Consider the following 19,986-nt stretch of genomic DNA (forward strand, 5'->3'; position numbering starts at 1 on the left):
TATTGTAAATATTTCTGTTTATTATTTTAAATATATTTGCAAACATTTCTAAAAACAGTTTTTGCTTTGACATTATGGGGTATTGTGTGTATAAAACAATAAGGTTGTAAGGTAACATAATGTGGAAAAATTAAAGGGGACTGAATACTTTACGAATGCACCGTAACGGCCCAGATGACAAGTTCTCATGGGATGACGAAATCTCTGTCCGACGGTCAAAATCAATCGTTACCATCATCAGCCTCATCAATCACCATCATCATCGTCATTATCATCGTCCTGACCTTGCAAAGGCAGGGGGACTAAGAACAAAGTAACCTACATAACATATTTGTTCAATAGAAACTCTTCAGTAAAACATCAGTAGTTTGTGTGTGCGTGTACCAACACACTTGCGTCACATCAGTGAACAAAACACTACAACGACCGTGGCTTTTTGAATTACATGACATTATGATACAATTTCCTGATGGAAAACTGAATCACTTCTACGGTATAGCATCAATATCCCGACATTTGCGGGGGAGAAAACTTCAGGTAATTTTAAGCAGAACATTGGTGTCAGCTTTCTAAAAAGTAAGAGGGAAAAAAATATCTGGCGGCTTTGACATTTTCAGCGAGCAGGAATCAAAGAGGTGATAAAGATATTGTTTACTCCCAAATGGCACCCTATTCCCTTTATAGTGCATTACTACCCCCCCCCATGAGGCTCTGGTCAGAAGTAGTGCACTTCTATAGAGTATAGGGAATAGGGTGCCATCTGGGATGCACAGTGTCTGTCAGAGCCAAACAAACAGAGGAGAGGAAAAGAGAGGAGAGAAAATCACTGCCTGGCCATTAACAGGGTGAGTGGCATGAGAAATCGCTCTGTGTGCGTCTCTGGCTGGGCGATGTGCATCCTGGAGCCTGTCTGGGCAATGCGATGTGCATCTTGGCTGTCACCTGGGCACCCCTGCTGAGAAGGATCTGACAGAGGAGATAAGGAGAGCACAGGGGAGCAATGTGGGTGTTTATACAAATGGTAGGCATTCCTCACATCCAATTGTACAGAAGGTTGTGTAGGTTGGTGCTACGTAGGTCTGGAAAGCCTATCTGCTTCAGCCCTGTGTACATATGGCATCACATCAAAGCCGGCATTGCATTAAAAAAAAACATGTTAAAATGTATGGAGGAAGTCATACGTCTCATAATAATGGGGAAAGACTTCAGTAAAAATCCCAAGCCAGACTTCAAATCACATGCGCCGAATACAACAAATCAAATCAAATTTATTTATATAGCCCTTCGTACATCAGCTGATATCTCAAAGTGCTGTACAGAAACCCAGCCTAAAACCCCAAACAGCAAACAATGCAGGTGTAAAAGCACGGTGGCTAGGAAAACTCCCTAGAAAGGCCAAAACCTAGGAAGAAACCTAGAGAGGAACCAGGCTATGTGGGGTGGCCAGTCCTCTTCTGGCTGTGCCGGGTAGAGATTATAACAGAACATGACCAAGATGTTCAAATGTTCATAAATGACCAGCATGGTCGAATAATAATAAGGCAGAACAGTTGAAACTGGAGCAGCAGCACAGTCAGGTGGACTGGGGACAGCAAGGAGTCATCATGTCAGGTAGTCCTGGGGCACGGTCCTAGGGCTCAGGTCCTCCGAGAGAGAGAGAAAGAAAGAGAGAATTAGAGAGCATATGTGGGGTGGCCAGTCCTCTTCTGGCTGTGCCGGGTGGAGATTATAACAGAACGTGGCCAAGATGTTCAAATGTTCATAAATGACCAGCATGGTTGAATAATAGTAAGGCAGAACAGTTGAAACTGGAGCAGCAGCATGGCCAGGTGGACTGGGGACAGCAAGGAGTCATCATGTCAGGTAGTCCTGGGACATGGTCCTAGGGCCCAGGCCAGTTGAAACTGGAGCAGCAGCATGGCCAGGTGGACTGGGGACAGCAAGGAGTCATCATGTCAGGTAGTCCTGGGGCATGGTCCTAGGGCTCAGGTCCTCCGAGAGAGAGAAAGAAAGAGAGAAGGAGAGAATTAGAGAACGCACACTTAGATTCACACAGGACACCGAATAGGACAGGAGAAGTACTCCAGATATAACAAACTGACCCTAGCCCCCCGACACATAAACTAATGCAGCATAAATACTGGAGGCTGAGACAGGAGGGGTCAGGAGACACTGTGGCCCCATCCGAGGACACCCCGGACAGGGCCAAACAGGAAGGATATAACCCCACCCACTTTGCCAAAGCACAGCCCCCACACCACTAGAGGGATATCTTCAACCACCAACTTACCATCCTGAGACAAGGCCGAGTATAGCCCACAAAGATCTCCGCCACGGCACAACCCAAGGGGGGCGCCAACCCAGACAGGCCGACCACAACAGTGAATCAACCCACCCAGGTGACGCACCCCCCCAGGGACGGCATGAGAGAGCCCCAGTAAGCCAGTGACTCAGCCCCGTAACAGGGTAGAGGCAGAGAATCCCAGTGGAAAGAGGGGAATCGGCCAGGCAGAGACAGCAAGGGCGGTTCGTTGCTCCAGAGCCTTTCCGTTCACCTTCCCACTCCTGGGCCAGACTACACTCAATCATATGACCCACTGAAGAGATGAGTCTTCAGTAAAGACTTAAAGGTTGAGACCGAGTTTGCGTCTCTGACATGGGTAGGCAGACCGTTCCATAAAAATGGAGCTCTATAGGAGAAAGCCCTGCCTCCAGCTGTTTGCTTAGAAATTCTAGGGACAATTAGGAGGCCTGCGTCTTGTGACCGTAGCGTACGTGTAGGTATGTACGGCAGGACCAAATCAGAGAGATAGGTAGGAGCAAGCCCATGTAATGCTTTGTAGGTTAGCAGTAAAACCTTGAAATCAGCCCTTGCTTTGACAGGAAGCCAGTGTAGAGAGGCTAGCACTGGAGTAATATGATCAAATTTTTTGGTTCTAGTCAGGATTCTAGCAGCCGTATTCAGCACTAACTGAAGTTTATTTAGTGCTTTATCCGGGTAGCCGGAAAATAGAGCATTGCAGTAGTCTAACCTAGAAGTGACAAAAGCATGGATTAATTTTTCTGCATCATTTTTGGACAGAAAGTTTCTGATTTTTGCAATGTTACGTAGATGGAAAAAAGCTGTCCTCGAAATGGTCTTGATATGTTCTTCAAAAGAGAGATCAGGGTCCAGAGTAACGCCGAGGTCCTTCACAGTTTTATTTGAGACGACTGTACAACCATTAAGATTAATTGTCAGATTCAACAGAAGATCTCTTTGTTTCTTGGGACCTAGAACAAGCATCTCTGTTTTGTCCGAGTTTAATAGTAGAAAGTTTGCAGCCATCCACTTCCTTATGTCTGAAACACATGCTTCTAGCGAGGGCAATTTTGGGGCTTCACCATGTTTCATTGAAATGTACAGCTGTGTGTCATCCGCATAGCAGTGAAAGTTTACATTATGTTTTCGAATAACATCCCCAAGAGGTAAAATATATAGTGAAAACAATAGTGGTCCTAAAACAGAACCTTGAGGAACACCGAAATTTACAGTTGATTTGTCAGAGGACAAACCATTCACAGAGACAAACTGATATCTTTCCGACAGATAAGATCTAAACCAGGCCAGAACATGTCCGTGTAGACCAATTTGGGTTTCCAATCTCTCCAAAAGAATGTGGTGATCGATGGTATCAAAAGCAGCACTAAGGTCTAGGAGCACGAGGACAGATGCAGAGCCTCGGTCCGTTGCCATTAAAATGTCATTTACCACCTTCACAAGTGCCGTCTCAGTGCTATGATGGGGTCTAAAACCAGACTGAAGCATTTCGTATACATTGTTTGTCTTCAGGAAGGCAGTGAGTTGCTGCGCAACAGCCTTCTCTAAAATTTTTGAGAGGAATGGAAGATTCGATATAGGCCGATAGTTTTTTATATTTTCTGGGTCAAGGTTTGGCTTTTTCAAGAGAGGCTTTATTACTGCCACTTTTAGTGAGTTTGGTACACATCCAGTGGATAGAGAGCCGTTTATTATGTTCAACATAGGAGGGCCAAGCACAGGAAGCAGCTCTTTCAGTAGTTTAGTTGGAATAGGGTCCAGTATGCAGCTTGAAGGTTTAGAGGCCATGATTATTTTCATCATTGTGTCAAGAGATATAGTACTAAAAGACTTGAGCGTCTCTCTTGATCCTAGGTCCTGGCAGAGTTGTGCAGACTCAGGACAACTGAGGTTTGGAGGAATACGCAGGTTTAAAGAGGAGTCCGTAATTTGCTTTCTAATAATCATAATCTTTTCCTCAAAGAAGTTCATGAATTTATCACTGCTAAAGTGAAAGTCATCCTCTCTTGGGGAATGCTGCTTTTTAGTTAGCTTTGCGACAGTATCAAAAAGGAATTTCGGATTGTTCTTATTTTCCTCAATTAAGTTAGAAAAATAGGATGATCGAGCAGCAGTAAGGGCTCTTCGGTACTGCACGGTACCGTCCTTCCAAGCTAGTCGGAAGACTTCCAGTTTAGTGTGGCGCCATTTCCGTTCCAATTTTCTGGAAGCTTGCTTCAGAGCTCGGGTATTTTCTGTGTACCAGGGAGCTAGTTTCTTATGAGACATTTTTTTAGTTTTTAGGGGTGCAACTGCATCTAGGGTATTGCGCAAGGTTAAATTGAGATACTCAGTTAGGTGGTTAACGGATTTTTGTCCTCTGGCGTCCTTGGGTAGGCAGAGGGAGTCTGGAAGGGCATCAAGGAATCTTTGTGTTGTCTGTGAATTTATAGCACGACTTTTGATGTTCCTTGGTTGGGGTCTGAGCAGATTATTTGTTGCAATTGCAAACGTAATAAAATGGTGGTCCGATAGTCCAGGATTATGAGGAAAACATTAAGATCCACAACATTTATTCCATGGGACAAAACTAGGTCCAGCGTATGACTGTGACAGTGAGTGGGTCCAGAGACATGTTGGACAAAACCCACTGAGTCGATGATGGCTCCGAAAGCCTTTTGGAGTGGGTCTGTGGACTTTTCCATGTGAATATTAAAGTCACCAAAGATTAGAATATTATCTGCAATGACTACAAGGTCCGATAGGAATTCAGGGAACTCAGTGAGAAACGCTGTATATGGCCCAGGAGGCCTGTAAACAGTAGCTATAAAAAGTGATTGAGTAGGCTGCATAGATTTCATGACTAGAAGCTCAAAAGACGAAAACGTCATTTTTTTTTTTTTTGTAAATTGAAATTTGCTATCGTAAATGTTAGCAACACCTCCGCCTTTGCGGGATGCACGGGGATATGGTCACTAGTGTAGCCAGGAGGTGAGGCCTCATTTAACACAGTAAATTCATCAGGCTTAAGCCATGTTTCAGTCAGGCCAATCACATCAAGATTATGATCAGTGATTAGTTCATTGACTATAATTGCCTTTGAAGTAAGGGATCTAACATTAAGTAGCCCTATTTTGAGAAGTGAGGTATCATGATCTCTTTCAGTAATGACAGGAATGGAGGTGGTCTTTATCCTAGTGAGATTGCTAAGGCGAACACCGCCATGTTTAGTTTTGCCCAACCTAGGTCGAGGCACAGACACGGTCTCAATGGTGATAGCTGAGCTGACTACACTGACTATGCTAGTGGCAGACTCCACTATGCTGGCAGGCTGGCTAATAGCCTGCTGCCTGGCCTGCACCCTATTTCATTGTGGAGCTAGAGGAGTTAGAGCCCTGTCTATGTTGGTAGATAAGATGAGAGCACCCTCCAGCTAGGATGGAGTCCGTCACTCCTCAGCAGGTCAGGCTTGGTCCTGTTTGTGGGTGAGTCCCAGAAAGAGGGCCAATTATCTACAAATTCTATCTTTTGGGAGGGGCAGAAAACAGTTTTCAACCAGCGATTGAGTTGTGAGACTCTGCTGTAGAGCTCATCACTCCCCCTAACTGGGAGGGGGCCAGAGACAATTACTCGATGCCGACACATCCTTCTAGCTGATATGCACGCAGAAGCTATGTTGCGCTTGGTGATCTCTGACTGTTTCATCCTAACATCGTTGGTGCCGACGTGGATAACAATATCTCTATACTCTCTACACTCGCCAGTTTTAGCTTTAGCCAGCACCATCTTCAGATTAGCCTTAACGTCGGTAGCCCTGCCCCCGGGTAAACAGTGTATGATCGCTGGATGATTCGCTTTAAGTCTAATACTGCGGGTAATGGAGTCGCCAATGACTAGAGTTTTCAATTTGTCAGAGCTAATGGTGGGAAGCTTCGGCGTCTCAGACCCCGTAACGGGAGGAGTAGAGACCAGAGAAGACTCGGCCTCTGACACCGACCCGCTGCTTAATGGGGAAAACCGGTTGAAAGTTTCTGTCGGCTGAATGAGCGACACCGGTTGAGCGTTCCTACAGCATTTCCTTCCAGAAACCGTGAGAAAATTGTCCGGCTGCGGGGACTGTGCCAGGGGATTTATACTACTATCTGTACTTACTGGTGGCACAGACGCTGTTTCATCCTTTCCTACACTAAAATGACCCTTGCCTAACGATTGCGTCTGAAGCTGGGCTTGCAGTACAGCTATCCTCGCCGTAAGGCGAGCACAGCGGCTGCAATTAGAAGGCATCATGTTAATGTTACTACTTAGCTTCGGCTGTTGGAGGTCCTGACGAATCGTGTCCAGATAAAGCGTCCGGAGTGAAAAAGTTGAGGAAAAAATAAATAAATATATGAACGGTAATTAAAAAGTGAAAACCGTAAAGTTGTACAACAGGTGTAGACCTCACTGTGAAATGCTCACTTATTGTATCCCTTAACCAACAATGCTTTAACAAGTTAAGAAGAAAAAAATTACAAATATGTAAAAAGAAAAAATAAGATAAAAGTAACAAATATTTAAACAGCAGCAGTAAAATAACAATAGCGAGGCTATAAACCAGTACAGAGTCAATGTGCGGGAGCACCGGTTAATCGAGTTAATATGTACATGTAGGTAGAGCTAAAGTGACCTTGCATAGATAATAAACAGAGAGTAGCAGCAGCGTAAAAGAGGGGTCTGGGTATGCCTTGGAGGAGCTGTTCAGGAATCTTATGGCTTTGGGGGGGTAGAAGCTGTTGAGAAGCCTTTTGGACCTAGACACGGCAAGCTTGCCGCTTGCCGTGCGGTAGCAGAGAGAACAGTCTATGACTAGGGTGGCTGGAGTCTTTGACCATTTTTAGAGCCTTCCTCTGAAATAAGTGTGATGAATAGCAAAAAGATGCATTGCAGATGCAGAGCCTACTTTTGCCTGAGTCAGAGCTGCATTGTCATTCAGCTGGGGTATTAGTTATAGCTTCATAGAAATATTCATTTGCTCCTCATGATTACTCACACAAACCCAATGCTTTGAGGGTTATGAGGAAACAACACAAGGAAACCACAGTCAATATACCAAATCACAACTATTTCTCGGTTTTAGAAATGTCTCCAAAACCTCGTCTCAGACAGAGAACGTCTCTTGCTCTGTCACTGTGGCTGCGGGTAAAGACCCAAACTCCCCAACTCTCAGAGAAATAACAGGTACCACAAAGCGGAGCTATAGGGGAGAGCGGGGGAATGTGAGCCAAAAGGGTATAAGTTGAGAAACCAGTGTTTCTAGGAAACCATACACAAAATTAATAAATTGACCAAAAAGGTCATCCTTTCGTGGAGTCAATGAAAGAAGAAACCACATGAAAAAAGTGGTAAGCAAGTTAGGTCTAAAAAGTCAAATGAATTTACTGTGTTAGAGACTGCAGGTTCTGTTCTACCTGATAATTAATTGCACACGCCTGGTGTCTCAGGTCTAAATCAGTCCCTGACTGGCGCCGAGGTCCAGAGTTGAGTTTGTTAGAGGTTTCATGACACTTTTATCTAAACCAAAGTAGATCATTCTAAGATTGTTCTATACATCAGTTGGGGTCTCTATAAGCTTCAATATGAGGTCCTAAACCTAGCATGAAAGTGCATCCTTGTAGCTGTGTGGGCTAATATAGTCAACATGTTTGCCTTGGGGTAAGTTGAGCCAATGACCATGTGGTAAATTGAGCAAAATTAAGTGTTTTCTTCCCAGGTGTCATCAACATCAACGTAAGGCATTATCGCTGCGATATGAGGTAACAACTGGGCCTGGCATATGTTAAAAGTTTGAAAAATGATTAGAAGACAAAAAGCGATTGTTTTGAATTGTGTTTGGGAATTAGAGATAGACATGTTTTAGTAGTAATATTTCATTCAGTACAGAAATGTGAAGGTGGCTTAACTTACCCTGTCCCTCAGCTCAATTTACCACGTAAATTGTGCCAAGACACCACTTTTTTTGGACAAGCTATATTTACATGAATTCTGATTATTTCCATGGATACACAACATCCTGAAATATATGTAGATATCTTTGTTAGGGGCCTCCCGAGTGGTGCAGTGGGATAAGACATTGCATCGCAGTGCTAGCTGTGCCACTAGAGATTCTGGGTTCGCGACCGGGAGACCCATGGGGCAGCGCACAATTGGCCCAGCATCGTCCGGGTTAGGGGAGGGTTTGGCCAGCAGGGATGTCCTTGTCCCATCGTGCACTAGCGACTCCTGTGGCGAAAACTGTATTTCCCTTGACAGAGTGATGAATATGTTTAACCTTTATTTAACTAGGCAAGTCAGTTAAGAACAAATTCTTATTTAGAATGACAGCCTACCCCGGCCAAACCCGGACAACGCTGGGACAATTGTGCGCCGCCCTATGGGACTCCTAATCACGGCTGGATGTGATACAGCCTGGATTCGAAACAGGGACTGCGATGCAGTGCCTTTGACTGCTGTGCCACCCATTTAATCCCACTCTCCCCTAGCAGCCATACTGAATAGCAATGAAGGAAGCAATGTGGTCGAAGGAACATTACTTCCAGATTCACAAGAGACAACCCACCCCTTCGGCTGTGAGAGATTGATTCCACCCTGCTACCTGCCTGGGACATTTCCACACAAATTGAATAGTACTAGCAAACCAAGAATGTGTCAGCCAGGCCCAGGAGTTATGCTGCTATAGGCTCACACCATGCTAGAAAATGAAAATAAATTGTGCATTGCATCTCGGGAATGTTTACCTCAGGCTATGGGGTATGCTATGGTGCAGCAAATCAACATGTGCAGCATTCACACAGAGTGCCATGGTTTCAATATGGTCAGTGCTATTTGGGATCCTTGGGAAGTCCCTACCCCTTAACCTAACCTAACACACACCGTTTCAATATGGTCAGTGCTATTTGGGGTCCTTGGGAAGTCCCTACCCCTTAACCCTAACCTAACCTAGCACGCACCGTTTCAATATGGTCAGTGCTATTTGGGATCCAAGTCCCTACCCCTTAACCCTAACCTAACACGCACCGTTTCAATATGGTCAGTGCTATTTGGGATCCTTGGGAAGTCCCTACCCCTTAAACCTAACCTAGCACGCACCGTTTCAATATAAACACAATTTGTTTAGAGCAGTTGCACTTAAGAAGTGTTATAAACTTCAGAAATAGGAGAGTCCTTAAGTGAAAATACAGCCTGGACCCAGATTTGTTTGTGCGGACTTGGCGTGACTATGACTATAGTAGTTGGCAAAACGGCAGAAACAAATCAGGGACCAGGCTAGTCAAACTAGGGGGCCCTAAATGTATTCATATCCTGAGCAAATACAGTCAAGTATCAGTGTTGATGGTACAATGTGAAATGTCAGGAAAATAGTAGAGAATTATTTATTTCAGCTTTTATTTCTTTCATCACATTCCCAGTGGGTCAGAAGTTTACATACACTCAATTAGTATTTGGTAGTATTGCTTTCAAATTGTTTAACTTGGGTCAAACGTTCTGGGTATCCTTCCACAAGCTTCCCACAATAAGTTGGGTGGATTTTGGCCCATTCCTCCTGACAGAGCTGTTGTAACCGAGGCAGGTTTGTAGGCTTCCTTGCTCACACATGCTTTTTCAGTTCTTCCCACAAGTTTTCTATAGAATTGAGGTCAGGGCTTTGTGATGGCCACTCCAATACCTTGACTTTGTTGTCCTTAAGCCATTTTGCCACAACTTTGGAAGTATTCTTGAGGTCATTGTCCATTTTGGAAGACCCATTTACGACCAAGCTTTAACTTCCTGACTGATGTCTTGAGATGTTGCTTCAATATATCCACATACATTTCCTGCCTCATGATGCCATCTATTTTGTGAAGTGCACCAGTCCCTCCTACAGCAAAGCACCCCCACAACATGATACACCAAAGTACTTTAATCTCTAGGAGACAGAACGTGTCTCCTTCCTGGGCGGTATGACGGCTGCTTGGTCCCGTGGTGTTTATACTTGTGTACTATTGTTTGTACAGATGAACGTGGTACCTTCAGGCGTTTGGAAATTGCTCCCAATGATGCACCAAACTTGTGGAGGTCTACACATTTTTTTCTGAGGTCTTGGCTTATTTCTTTTGATTTTCCCATGATGTCAAGCAAAGAGGCACTGAGTTTGAAGGTAGGCCTTCAAATACATCCACAGGTACACCTCCAATTGACTCAAATTATGTCAATTAGCCTATCAGAAGCTTCTAAAGCCACAACATTTTTTTCTGGAATTTTCCAAGCTGTTTAAAGGCACAGTCAGCTTAGTGTATGTAAACTTCTGACCCACTGGAATTGTGATACAGTGAATTATAAGTGAAATAATCTGTCTGTAAACAATTGTTGTAAAAATGACTTTTGTCATGCACAAAGTAGATGTCCTAACCGACTTGCTGAAACTATAGTTTGTTAACAAGAAATTTGTGGAGTGTTTGAAAAGCGACTTTTAATGACTCCAACCTAAGTGTATGTAAACTTCCGACTACAACTGTATATACAAAAGTATAACATTTGTGGATTTGGTTATTTCAGCCACACCTGTTGTGGCCTGTGGGACCGCCGAGTGCCAAAGCGTGTAACAATCATCTGTCCTCGGTTGCAACACCGAGTTCCAAACTGCCTCTAGAAGCAATGTCAGCACAATAACTGTTCGTTGGGAGCTTCATGAAATGGGTTTCCATGGCTGAGCAGACGCACACAAGCCTAAGATCACCATGCGCAATGCCAAGCATCGGCTGGAGTGGCGTAAACCTCGCCGCCATTGGACTCTGGGGAAGTGGAAATGCGTTCTCTGGAGTGATGAATCATGCTTAACTATCTGGCAGTCCGACGGGCGAATCTGGGTTCGCCGGATGCCAGGAGAATGCTACCTGCCCCAATGCATAGTGCCAACTGTAACGTTAGGTGGAGTAGGAATAATGGTCTGGGGCTGTTTCCCAAGGTTTGGGTTAGGCCCCTTAGTTCCAGTGAAGGGAAATCTTAACGCTACAGCATACAATGACATTCTTGACGATTCTGTGCTTCCAACTTTGTGGCAACAGTTTGGAGAAGGCCCTTTGTTTCAGCATGAAAATGACCCTGTGCACAAAGTGAGGTCCATACAGAAATGGTTCATCGAGATCGGTGTGGAAGAACTTGACTGGCCTGCACAGAGCCCTGACCTCAATCCCATCAAACACCTTTGGTATGAATTGGAACGCCGACTGCGAGCCAGGCCCAACATCAGCGCATGACCTCACTAATGCTTTTGTGGCTGAATTTAAGCAAGTCCCCGCAGCAATGTTTCAACATCTAGTGGATGTTATAGAGGCTGTTATAGCAGCAAGGGTGGGACCAACTCCATATTAATGCCCATGATTTTGGAATGAGATGTTCAATAAGCAGGTGTATCTCAGGTTGAGGGAGTGTGTAATTGGCATGCTGACTGCAGGAATATCCACCAGAGTTGTTGCTAGATAGAGAAATGAACGTTAAACTACCATAAGTCACCTCAAGTCATTTTAGAGAATTTGGCAGTATGTCCAACCAGCCTCACAACTGCAGACCACGTATATGGTGTTGTGTGGGCAAGCGGTGTGCTGATGTCATTGTGAACAGAGCACCCCATGGTGGCGGTGTGGTTATGGAATGTGCAGGCATAAGCTACAATGAACACAATTGCATTTTACCTATGGAAATGTGAATGCAGATACCGTGACAAGATCCTGAGGCCCATTGTCGTGCCATTCATCTGCCGCCATCACCTCATGTTTCATCATGATAATGCACAGCCCCATATCTCAAGGACCTGTACACAATTCCTGGAAGCTGACAACATCCCAGTTCTTCCATGGCCTGCATGCTCACCCACTGAGCATGTTTTGGATGCTCTGGATAGACATGTACGACAGTATCCAGCAACTTCGCAAATCCATTGAAGAGGAGTGGGACAACATTCCACAGGCCACAATCAACAGCCTAATCAACTCTATGTGAAGGAGATGTGTTGCGCTTTTTGAGGCAAATGGATGTTACACCAGCTACTGAGTCCGCATCCCTACCCTTTTTTAAAAAAAAGGAGCTGTGACCAATAGATGCTTATCTGTATTCCCAGTCATGTGAAATCCATAGATTATAGCCTAATTTATTTATTTCAATCAACTAATATCCTCATATGAATTGCAACTCAGTAACATCTTTGAAATTGTTGCATTTTTCAGTATACTTGTAGCTCATTAAACCATCGGATGTGTCCAAATATACATTGGCTAGCCTACATATTGGATCGCTAACCATAGGCCTGGGGCCATGAAACACTACTGTTTAACAGACTGCTTATCAATATGAACCGCTACAAGAGTAACTGACTAATTTCCCTCATCTCCCATAGTAGCGTTGTGTGCGTGTGTTAATTTCCCCATCTCGCATTGTAGCTCATTTCCCCGGGAAGTAAATAAGGCAATAGTGATTAAATCTGATTGATTAAATGCATTACAGAGTAAATATACATAAATTACATAGCATCTGCAGGACAGCAAGTATAGTTGAAGGCACTTTTACTTTTGGGCAGAAGATTCAGTCACACACATGCATTTAATTTAAAGCAACAAAAGAACATAGCTTCCATCGATCATTGACAACAATATGGATTTAAGATATTTAAATGCAGTTACTCATACTATGAAAAAAGACTTTGGGGAACAGTTAAAACGACAAAAAGCATCAGAGGGAGGTCAAAAGATGAACACCCATATAGTTAAAGAAAAACACTGGATTTAAAACGCACTCTATAAAACTAAAATCAGCTAACGGCAGTTTGACCAACTATTGAGATACAGTAGTGCCCTAAATAAAATATTGTATAAACATTCCCCATTGCCATTAACTGAAGTTGAAAAGTATTTTTCAGTTCTCGTCTACTTTGTAAATGCAGGGGTGTGTTCATTAATCCATTTGGGCATGGCAGCATGCACTCGCTCAGTCCTTGTATTCGGTGTACTTCTTAGACGAGCCATGCACCTTGCTGGCTGGGTACTTCAGCCTGTTTAGGGCCATTTTGCGCAGCACTGCTTGGGGTAAATCGATATGACATTTCTCGGCCAACTCAACTAGGTAGATGAGGACGTCGCTGAGTTCATGTGCCAGGTGCTCGCGCTCGGAGTCGGTCCAGCCGGGAAGTCCTTCAGTCACCTCGCCACGCCACTGGAAAAGCTCAGATACCTCGCCCACTTCTCCGACCATAGCTAGCAGGAGGTTGCGGGGTTGGTGGAACTGGTTCCAGTCTCGCTCGTCAGTAAATTCCGCTTGCATCCGTCGTATGTCATCGATGGTAGGTTCGGCAGTGAAGGAGAACGTATCAGATGGGGTTCTTCTCTTAGTTCCATTTCGCTTAGCAGCGTGGATGTCTGCCTCGCCGTTTTCACAGGCTATTTTTGACTTGCTAGGGGTGCCATTGATATGTTTAGCTTCAGATAGGGCCACCGTCTCTCCGTTCAGTCCATGCACTCCATCGCCGTTCATTGCCATTGCCTTGTCAATTTTACACCAAACTATTGCACGGATCAACACTTAATTCGCTGTAAACAACCAACCTCGACAACAATATGGGTAAAACTCCCGCCACAAAAACGCTGCTCTTGTAGCCGGAAGGTGTAACATAAATCGCCGGAAATTCGAAATATGGGTTGCATGAAATGTGTTACATTGTGGGGTGTTGAGTTTTCCTAAATGCACGTGCCCTCGGATTTTGTGTGAAACTAAGTTTACTATGACTACAACTACCACAATACCCTAAACAGAAAGGCTAAACATGGCAGGCTCCTCTGCAGGAATGACTGCACTGCTATGTAATATGAATAAACAAATTGCAATATTTTATCCAACGATTACTTACCAAAGGCACAATTGGTGTGTGATAAGGAGAATATGTATGTTTGTCTCCCGATGCCAGAGTCAAGCCCAAACAAAACCGAAAAGGTAGGTCCACGGAGTGAATGCTAACGTTAGCTAGCTCGCACTAATGTGCACTGTTTGTGTATCGTGTGCGCGCCTGTGCTAGTTAGCGAGGACGACAGTCGCACATCATTCATAACCACATCCCCTTCCGTATTTAGACGTTGCAAACATTGCTGTTAGTTAAAAACCTGAATGCAGTTTATGTATAGCTAGTCGTCTGCATGATAGCCTCCTTTATAAATATGTAAAATATTGTCCTTCTTACCCCTCTCTGCCTTCAGAGCATCCTCACAGGTTGTCTTGACAGGGATTCTGAATGACTTTGATTAGGTATGATGATGTCACTAAAGTTGTGCTGATATGCCGCATTCAAAACAACTGGGAACTCATGACGTCAGTGATATTTAGGTCGGAAAGTCGGGGCTCTAGAAGGAGGCCCGAGTTTTTTTTAAAAATTGTACCTTTATTTAAACAGGTAGGCTAGTTGAGAACAGGTTCTCATTTACAACTGCGACCTGGCCAAGATAAAGCAAAGCAGTGTGACACAAACAATATAGTAATTAAACACTGGAGTGATAGATGTGCAGAAGATGAGTGAGATGAGATGAGTGTGCAAGTAGAGATACTGGGGTGCAAAGGAGCAAAATAAATAACAGTATGGGGATGAGGTAGTTGGATGGGCTATTTACAGATGAGCTATGTACAGGTGCTGTGAGCTGCTGTGACAGCTGGTGCTTAAAGCTAGTGAGGGAGATATGAGTCTCCAGCTTCAGTAATTTTTGCAGTTCGTTCCAGTCATTGGCAGCCGAGAACTGGAAGGACAGGCGACTGAACGAGGAATTGGCTTTGGGGGTGACCAGTGAAATAGTTCAGAGTTGGATGACTGTTCATAACAAAAAAAATTCTCCCAATCATAGCTTGTTTTCCCCCAGTTCCCAGTTGTTTTGAACGTACTCAAGTCAGAGATTTCCAGAGTTCTCTATTTTGAACGCGGAAATAAGTCAACCAACAGAACTGTCTAAAATGCTGCACTGTAATTAATGACCCACATCTAAACTCCTATAACAGACAACCCTGGCAGTTAGCTATTCATAAGTCCAGTCTATTAGTCAGTTCAGAAAATGAAATCGTGGAGTTGATATGGTGGCCTCCCATTTGTACGTGTTAATTTCTCTGACTGTGATTGTGTGCTTCTAGTGCTCCCCAGGAGCTGGTAGGTGTGGTGGGTCTGGAGATCCATGCTCAGATCCACTCCAACACCAAGCTGTTTTCTGGCTCCCAGGTTGGGTTCCAGGCTCCACCTAACTCCCAGGTGTCCTTCTTTGATGCCTCCTTACCTGGAACTCTACCTGTAAGTTATCGTGATAAACATGCCTCATGTCAATAAAGGCTGTTGGTCTATTCGTTGCGTAATAATACAGTTGTTGTCCATCATAACATAATCTGGTCTATGTAACCTAGCCTACAATATGTCAATGTACATAGTCATTTGACCAAGTAGGCCTAAGGTCCTTTCCTCTTCCTCCTCAGGTGCTGAACAGACGATGTGTGGAGGCTGCAGTGATGACAGGTTTGGCCCTTAACTGTACCATCAACAGGAAGTCTCTCTTTGACAGGAAGCACTACTTCTACGCTGACCTTCCTGTAAGTCAACCCGGACCCCATCTGTCCTCCAATCACAAGCAATCATCAATCACATTTATTTCTAAAAGCCCTTTTTAGGCTACATCAGCAGTTTTTACAAAGTTATTGAATACAGTAACCCGGCCTAAATCACAGAGGTGACAACTTACTCCCCTATTAATAAGTAGCTCTCATCGGTCAAAGCCGCCATCTCTCCCCAAAGTAACATTCCCATTTTACTTCCTCCCTGTCCCTGAGCTAGGCTATCATTTAATAGTGACAAGTCTTGCTAAACCGGCAGAAAAGCTTATTGCCAGCGATATCTAGCCAAATGACAGCTTCTGTTTCCTGCAATCTGTTAGAAATCAAGTCGTGGCCAAGTGATATTCACCCTCACCTTGCTGCCAGGCGCTCCTGGGTAATTTTATGACTGACATTTTATGACCTTGACTTCAAGACATGTCATTGGAAGAGTTGAAGAGATTCAATAGCAATTGCCCAACAAAGTCTCCTAAAAAGTTTCATTTCACTTTGGAGAGACGGGCAGCCCTAGCTTAATGTGACCTATGTAGAAAGAAATGACCCTGACATTACTCTTGACGAGCTGATGAGAAATTGTGGACAGAGGAAAGGGTGAATTTGAATAATTTAAGTGCCTTAGCGGTATTATACCATAATGGGACTTTCCACTCTCAAGAAAATGACAAGACGGCTAGGAGATTTGTCTGTTACAGTGCAATCCATTTTCTTCTAGACAGTGCAATCCATACCTTTCCTGTATTCAATGAGTGAAGAGTTTAAAAAGCTTCCCTAACTTTGTCCTAAGGTCAAGGTCATGTCTAATGACCAATAGAGTAGCTTGTGAGGGTTATTTTGTGGGGTCAGGGAATGGATTGTGGATCGTCGGGTTGTCAGTGCAGTTGTCTTAATGTTATGGTACGTCAATATCCTGTCAATTAAGAAAGGAACTAGATGACACGATGGCCTAAGTAATTTGAGTTCTTTTGATTGGAAGCCTATGATCAACACAAGGCCTGCCAAGCCTAGATTGTTAGAAGATTGAGTTGTCTTTTGAACCCAGCAGTCAGATTCATTGGTAATACTGTTATCGTGAGGCTACAGCTGCATAATCCCTCCCCACAGCAGAGGTAGATTATTGATTTCAAAAGCGCCGACATGTATCCCAGGGGTGAAATCCCAGCAGGAAGCCGAAGGATTATTCCCAAATCCCACCTCATCTTGTTTCCCCGTTGTAGATTTCCGGTCCGCTTACTGAGTGTTGCATCACCTCTCTCTTTGGGTTATGTTAAAACATGCGCTGTTGAAACTATAGTGCCAGTTAAGATTTAAATGTTCACCGTGCCCACAAGTGGTACCAATGCTTATAAATATGTGTTTGGCTTACCCTGTAGACAACACTTGTGTTTTACCAGGCCCAGGAAATAGACAGGGAACAGGGATGGAGAGTAAAAGGCCTGTAATTGCATAGTGAATCATGCTAATTTGTTAAATTCAGTTGGGAGTGATATTCATGCTCTCTTCATGATATGTAGACAGAGAAAATAATAGCCATGATGAGTGAAGCATTAAGCAGCACATTCTCTATTCAATTATTTTACTAGCAGCCTATGGAAGTAGAGAACGAGGACATAAAAAGAACATGCATTTATTAAGAACACATATATAGTTGTGCATTATTGATGTGTTCCATGAATCCATGATTTAATTTCACACAACGAACGCACTGCTGCTCATTACATGATTTATGATGCGCTTGCCTGACCAGCAGCAGGAATGAATTGAAGTGGCAGGCAGGTGTTCTGTTATAACAGCTCGCCTCTTCTTAATAACATGCACCAGCAGCTTCACACTAAGCTACTAGCGGATATGCATAATTCTACTTTTCTGGAGTGTTTTCTGTGCAGACGTTGTCTCTGACGACTATTTAATGACTCAAATGGATCTGTTTGTGGGGGCGTGGATGTACAATAGGTAGGGCTAGTTGAATCAAGGGTTGTAGAGGGGAATAGTTTGGTGCATCGAATCATGAATCCGTTGAAGTCGGCTTAGATTCGGTGAACTGAATCTGAAAATGACAAATAGCAGTCTAGTTGGAGAGAGAGCTCTCAGGTTTGGATTTACTTTCCTGAACCGACTGAGTGCTTTAATACCAGACTGCTCATTAGGCTTTGGGGCTGGGGTGTGACTAGAAGGACCCAGAGGCTTCCAGTAGCAGTTTTATACCACCACTGGTCTGCATCCAACTTCAGCTGCCGTTCATTATACAAAGCACCAACACCTCTTCACTGATTATGCCGGGATTGCAAATGGTCCACCATTGTGGTGGGTGCTAAGCTAACTAACGTAGCCTGTGTGTGAACAGCAATGCATACAGTATGCAAACTAGGAGGCACTTGCGCTAATGAATTACATTTGCATTGACACTGACAGAGCTCTATGAGAGAATTGATTATTCTAGAAAGGGAGAAATCAGCATCTTTTAATGCTATAATCCTGTATTTATAGTATACCGCTGAGACCAAATGGAATGTCTCCCGTGGTCCATTATGCTTGTGCTTGTTGATCAGGTACAGTACAACACACAGATGGTTTATGGATAATTCACTTTTTTCTCTCCTTTTTTTTTTGTGTTGCTCATATTTATTCCTTCCTTTTCTTCTTCTTCGTCGGCATGCCAGTAAGTATGATGCATGTTTAGTCTTTTCTATCGACGGTTGCCGTGGCAACGGGACATAGTGCTACCGTACTCACTTGTGGAATAGCGGCAGCCAGCACAGTGGCACTTCAGAATAAGAGAACAGATAAAATATTCATTCAGTTCGCTTTTGTGACTTTGAACCCCTCTCAACGAAACAACAATAATATTCCAACCGCATAATAATGAGTTGGAGTAACCAGTTTTAGGGACCTATTATCCCTCCCCTAAGTAACTAACTAATGGCTGGATCTTAGCTCATGTTTAATGCATGGATTGCTATTTTGTTCATAACACTCTTGACCCCTTGAAATATTTAAGGTTATTTCCAAGTTAATTGTAATGGTAAATCGTTGATTATGAAGGCCAAGTTTATTTCGGAATTAACCCCATGTTTTCCTATCGTGTCTTTAATATAAATGACTTAATTGTATTATATAGTGGATGTAATTAAATACCTAAGCCTGGTCCCAGATCTGTTTGCAAGGAGTCCTCTATAGGTAATACCTATAATCGTTGTCATGCCAAATGTCAAGTTTATACAGCATATGAGACCAGGCTATTACATACCTGATAAATGAGACACATTTAGGCTGCTGAAGCAAGCACACAGAATTGACCTTTCCTAGTTTCATGTGTTTTCTCCATCCAGGCGGGCTACCAGATCACCCAACAGAGGCTGCCCATCGCGGTGGACGGCACCCTGACCTACAGTCACCTGGGGGGCCGTAAGAGGAACGCGGTGGTCACCAAGAGTGTCAGGATCAAACAGATCCAGTTAGAGCAGGACAGTGGCAAGAGCCTCCACGATGACTACAGGAATCAGACCCTTATAGACCTCAACAGAGCAGGTAGACGGAGTTTAGCTTCGCATCGGTGTACCTCAACAGAGCAGGTAGATGGAGTTTAGCTTCTCATCGGTGTACCTCAACAGAGCAGGTAGATGGAGTTTAGCTTCCCATCGGTGTACCTCAACAGAGCAGGTAGATGGAGTTTATCTTCCCATCGGTGTACCTCAACAGAGCAGGTAGATGGAGTTTATCTTTCCATCGGTGTACCTCAACAGAGCAGGTAGGTGGAGTGTAGCTTCCCATCGGTGTACCTCAACAGAGCAGGTAGATGGAGTTTAGCTTCCCATCAGTGTACCTCAACAGAGCAGGTAGATGGAGTTTAGCTTCCCATCGGTGTACCTCAACAGAGCAGGTAGATGGAGTTTAGCTTCCCATCGGTGTACCTCAACAGAGCAGGTAGATGGAGTTTAGCTTCCCATCGGTGTACCTCAACAGAGCAGGTAGATGGAGTTTAGCTTCCCATCTGTGTACCTCAACAGAGCAGGTAGATGGAGTTTAGCTTCCCATCGGTGTACCTCAACAGA

General features: G+C 44.0%; 2 protein-coding genes and 1 long non-coding RNA gene across 3 annotated transcripts in view; 1 reads left to right on the forward strand and 2 right to left on the reverse strand.

Moving 5' to 3' along the window:
* On the reverse strand, positions 1-14,299 carry LOC135574065 (uncharacterized). Its single transcript, XR_010465170.1, has 2 exons — positions 14,211-14,299; positions 1-966 (listed from the first exon to the last, which is right to left on the reverse strand). It is a non-coding gene; the product is annotated as an uncharacterized LOC135574065 (long non-coding RNA).
* On the reverse strand, positions 12,857-13,941 carry LOC115145612 (dCTP pyrophosphatase 1-like). The gene has a single exon (XM_065024902.1). The coding sequence runs from the start codon at positions 13,841-13,843 to the stop codon at positions 13,295-13,297; it is 549 nt and encodes a 182-aa protein (XP_064880974.1). The 5' UTR covers positions 13,844-13,941; the 3' UTR covers positions 12,857-13,294.
* The window catches only part of LOC115145609 (glutamyl-tRNA(Gln) amidotransferase subunit B, mitochondrial-like), a 17,130-nt gene continuing 11,180 nt past the window's right edge, over positions 14,037-19,986 (forward strand). The window contains exons 1-4 of the mRNA XM_029687115.2: positions 14,037-14,293; positions 15,470-15,623; positions 15,803-15,916; positions 19,264-19,462. Coding sequence (XP_029542975.2) covers positions 14,127-14,293; positions 15,470-15,623; positions 15,803-15,916; positions 19,264-19,462 — 634 coding nt within the window. The 5' untranslated portion in view covers positions 14,037-14,126. The remainder of the gene's footprint in view (positions 14,294-15,469; positions 15,624-15,802; positions 15,917-19,263; positions 19,463-19,986) is intronic.

The sequence above is a fragment of the Oncorhynchus nerka genome, linkage group LG11 (genome assembly GCF_034236695.1).
Source record: "Oncorhynchus nerka isolate Pitt River linkage group LG11, Oner_Uvic_2.0, whole genome shotgun sequence".
Classification (NCBI taxonomy): Eukaryota; Metazoa; Chordata; class Actinopteri; order Salmoniformes; family Salmonidae; genus Oncorhynchus; species Oncorhynchus nerka.

What these genes read in the sequence shown, in the direction of transcription:
- LOC115145612 (XM_065024902.1), bottom strand. Translation starts at nt 13,843, where the DNA reads ATGGCAATGAACGGCGATGGAGTGCATGGACTGAACGGAGAGACGGTG.